Source organism: Nestor notabilis, unplaced genomic scaffold (genome assembly GCF_000696875.1).
Source record: "Nestor notabilis isolate BGI_N333 unplaced genomic scaffold, ASM69687v1 scaffold10972, whole genome shotgun sequence".
NCBI lineage: Eukaryota > Metazoa > Chordata > Aves > Psittaciformes > Psittacidae > Nestor > Nestor notabilis.
This window is the reverse complement of record NW_009916990.1, coordinates 31,233-35,673: the sequence shown is the minus strand read 5'-3', so window position 1 is coordinate 35,673 and position 4,441 is coordinate 31,233. Positions and strand designations below refer to the sequence as shown.

The 4,441-nt window shown below is 41.6% G+C and overlaps 1 protein-coding gene across 1 annotated transcript in view; it reads right to left on the bottom strand.

The window, feature by feature from the left end:
• Nucleotides 1–4,441, bottom strand: part of PEX14 (peroxisomal biogenesis factor 14) — a gene marked incomplete at its 5' end in the record, with an annotated part of 38,989 nt that overhangs the window by 8,417 nt on the left and 26,131 nt on the right. The window contains one exon of the mRNA XM_010024857.1: nt 699–784. Within this exon, the coding sequence (XP_010023159.1) occupies nt 699–784 (86 nt within the window). The remainder of the gene's footprint in view (nt 1–698; nt 785–4,441) is intronic.

Sequence of the window (4,441 nt, the reverse complement as noted above, 5' to 3'; positions counted from 1 at the left end):
GAACCAAAGCTCTTCACACTCTGCTATGTTGATTTCAACCACTAATGTCTTTCTACGTAGCCACAGAATACGATTGTTTACCAAAGACAGTATCTAATGTCACTTACCACACTGCTGGAAAGCAACCCAGAGTGAAAAAGTATGTTCAATTGGAGGAACATTGCACAAGAAATAAGAAGGGGCTGCTGTCTCTACAATACACAAGCAGACACACTCTTGTTCTACCTTGTTCTAAGCACACTGGAACAGAACTACAGGATATATGGCAGGCCTGGAAATTAGCACCTTCTTTCCAGTGTTCTGATCGGTCAAAGAAGGTTCTTTCCTACCCATGGTGCAGGATCATCAGTGGGCAAATCATTAGACTGGGGCTGTGGCAGTAATGCCTGCTGGTCACTGCTGGGAGAATCCTTTTACTGAACTGTGCTCAGTTTCCTCAACTTAAAAAATCCCAAAATATATATACACAATGAAAATGACCCTGTTTCTAGCATCCACTGTAAGATGTAGCTTTGTTTGCTTGCCACTTCTTGACTGCATTTTCATGTTGGGTGTCTACATTTCTCGCATACACCAATGGCAATGCCAGTAAGAGCAGAGATGCTTCAGCAACTTGGACCCAACATGATCATGTGGACACGAGCAGCAGAACATTTTTCCCTCAGAGCACAGTGTAAGAGAAGTGAGGGAGATATTACCTTGTACAGCTGGTGGAACCCAAAGGCAATTCCTGCCATTATAATAGCCAAAGCTCCATAATCTCGCCATCTGGAGCCAGGTGGACCTAAAGGCCAAAATGAAGAAATAAGCATAGTCAGAACTGTAGATGACATCATTTTCATTCCTATTTTATCAGAGTGCAATGAATAATGCCAGTTCTGCTGTTTCTTAGCAGGCACGGATTTACTGAGCAGAGGGAATTAGGACGCTGGTAGTCCCTCAGGTACAGTGTGCAGGCTTCTGGCCTTAGGACACTGAAACATCTGTCCAAACCTCCAGCACTGACAATGGCCTTGCAAAAGTGTCAAAGAGACGCAAATCACAGCAGCACTTTAAAAGTTCCATCAAACTGGTTTTGCCTGCACTTCCCCCAGATACTGTCTGCAGTGTTAGTACTAGCTAAGGTTAACTCATTACTTGAACACCTCTTGTTCTCCACTATCATCATCTTTGAAAATGGGGACAGAGCCAGAGATCCAGAAGAATGCAGAAAAAAAGAAAGCAGGGTTTTGAGAAAGAAGAGGAATCTATTCAGGGCAGTTGATGGGTTTATGAACACTGCATCAGCAATTATGAGCCAATGTCTTTCAAGCCTGAATTACAAACAGAGACCAAAACACACATAAACAGCAAAAAGAAAATACGCAATTAAATATCTACAGAGAGAGGTAAAGAAGAGGATAAAAGCTTGAGCTATTTAACACACAATTCTGCACAGAAGCTGAGAGACTCCACAGAGCAAAGCAAAGCTCCGGTGTGCTCCTCTCCTTCAAGGAGAATCAGAAGATACCTGTAGTTTTCCACCAGCTTTATCCTTTTACCTCCCTCGCAGTTCCCTTAACAAATCTTGTACTGCCCCCGGTTTTCTTTAATAACAAAGAGGATGCAAAGTGATCTTTCCTAAAGTTCAGTGGCAGGATGTGGGCAGAACTGATGAGGTGGAGGCCGGTGTACAGTCTCCAAACAGACAGATCCAAATCTACATGTGACCTGCAGTGTCTCAGAAATGCATTCACTTCTCCAAAGTTTCAATTTAGGCTTTCAAAGGGAGGCTGAACTGGCTGGAAGCTTCTCTCCTTTCCACTTTGCTCACCTACTGCCAGTTTTTCTGTTGCTGAGATCTTCTACAGGCATTTCATTGCAAGAATGAAATCCCACCCCTAAGGCTCTATAAGCAGGCACTGGCTCTCAAATACTGGCACTCATAGCATCTTGCAACGTTTTAGGACACAGCTCCTCAAATTATCCACTGGTTAGAATCTGAACAAATTAAAGCAGTTCTGTGAGAAGTGGTGAGTAGTGTCACCAGGAGTATTTTGGGTTGCTGCAGTTGCAGTTTTGGAGCTTAGGCACATGACCAAATTATCATAACTTTTTAACTTAATGAGTTAACACACATCAGCTAAGCTGCAGTAACTGGCTGTGTACATGTCAGGATTTAAAATGATCTCTGGCTAATCTTGCTGCACACCCCAGTCACCCACCCCACTTTTCCCTCCTTACTCTGCTTCCACTGTCATTTCTGGTATCTGAAGTCTCTTGGTTGTCCAGTTCTCTGCTTTGAACTTGTGACTGAAGTTATCCCCTTCTATGACAATGCATCTCCAGGCTGAATTGCCTATTGTAAAGGGTTCATTAATGTCAGGGTCTGTGGGTCTGACGGTGCCCTGTCCATAGCAGTCCTTGACTGGCTGTCCCTAAGTACCTCCCTGCTGCAGTGACCTCTGAGCAGAGAGCAGACACACCTGTAGGACCCTGTCTGCTTTGCCCTTTCACCTCACTCATCTCTCCCTCCATTCCTATAATGCTTGAGCTAAGAACATTTTATTGCCCCCTGGTTTTCATTATTAATGAAAAGGGACCAGAATGATCTTTCCTAAAGTTCAGAGAGTCTATAAAGACAAGAAGCTGAAATGCCATTTTACTCATTTTAGAGATGTGTGAAATAATTCTGTCTTGTGGCAAAAAAAAAGTGAGGGGGGTGGAGAGGAAAAGTGAGTGAGGGACACAGTAAAGGCTCTGCATTGACCACATCAACTTTACAATGTTATGAAGAATGTCACAGCTCTGCCTAAAATCCACACTCAATCTTCCTTTTTCTCTCCAATACTCTAATCTAAAACATGGGGAGGAGAGAGGGCTAGAAGTTTCTCAGCTGTAACCTCAGTGCTTTCACTTACTTCTTTGCATATCCTCAATTTCCCACTTGTAAAACTGGAACAGAATTCAGAGAAAGTGAAAAAACATGCCCAGTAACTCTCCAGTTTAGACACGGGGGAAGTAACAAACGATTCCACATAAGAGACCCTCAAAAGGCAAATGGAAGGGATGCAGGTATTTTCTCCAGCTGTATGTCTGTGTTTTGTGTAAGTATATTTGCTTTCCACAGAAGCAACTGTGCATTGAACCTCCAGAGTAAACGCTGTTTTTAAGATCCCCATTCATCTCACAATTAACTTTCCTGGTATCAGTTCATTAGGCCTCATGCATCTGAGTAAGGTCAGCATCACTAGTACCCACATTTAAGTTGTAGAAACTGAGGCTAGAAGAGGTGGTTTTCCATGAGCAAACAGTGAAGCCATGGAAAGGCATCAGGGGAAAAAAAGACTCTGGATTCTAGGTACCATTTTTAATTGTAAGAGAAACCAGCCTGTATTCTACAGCCTCCCACGTAATGAAGACACAAGGGTGGGAGAAGAAGATCCAAATGGCAAGAAAAGCAGTCACTGGAGCTGATTTTTAAGCAGGTGTAAAATCTGCACAACCCCTATAAATGGAGACCATGAACACCACGGGGAAGAACACTGGTGATGAACTGGATGAGGAGGAGGCAGCTTTGCACACCTTGCTTAGAAACTCCCCTGAGTTTGCTTGTAATTATAGGGGTTAGAAAGGTAAAAAAAAATATAAACCCAATTAATCATTTAAATATTTAAAGTCAGATTTTTGTCCTCACTGCTGGATTAGTGTATTTCATAATGCCAACAGCAGACAGCCCTGTTTTTTTACTGGGGGTTCATTTTAGAGCATGTTTAAACTAGTCAGATTGAGTGATGCTTCCAGCAACTAATCGCATGTCAAATAAAAGATATTTTATGTAATAAATTACTGCTACAAGTAATTCAAATGTCATTTATCAGTTTTATTATCAGTCAGGCAAAGTCTTGTTTCTCTATATTAATCAAATTCAAGCTTTTTTTAAGCTTTTTTTTTTAGCAGTTTTGACACCTCTTGGCAAAAGTACAAACTGGAGGGAAGAAATTACTCCTCCAGAACAGGAGGGAAAATTGTAGAGATGGTACTGAGTGAAAATACAGTGTCTAGAAACTTAACTTAATTTTTGTCTCTTCCTCCCCAAAGTTACTGTTGTTCCTCTTAAAGCAAACTAAGAGGAGTTGGGAATATTAGAACTATGCTACACTGAAGGCTTATATATATGCTTACTTCAAGAATAAGAAAGTACTTATGTAGGTAACAGCTATTTCCAACAAAACATTAGAACATGAAGTAATGCCTACAACAGCAGTTCCATTTGTAGAAAAGGAAGGATTTAAATGATATGAATTATTTCCTGCAACTTTAAAAATGAGAAGAGACTGGGGTGACAATAGCAGGAGATTAAATAAATAAAATCAAAAGGTGTGCCCAGGATTTATTGCTCTGACTCATGAGAGTGGACATCCTACACTGGCGTTGCTGCCGAGATCACCAACTTGGCTGT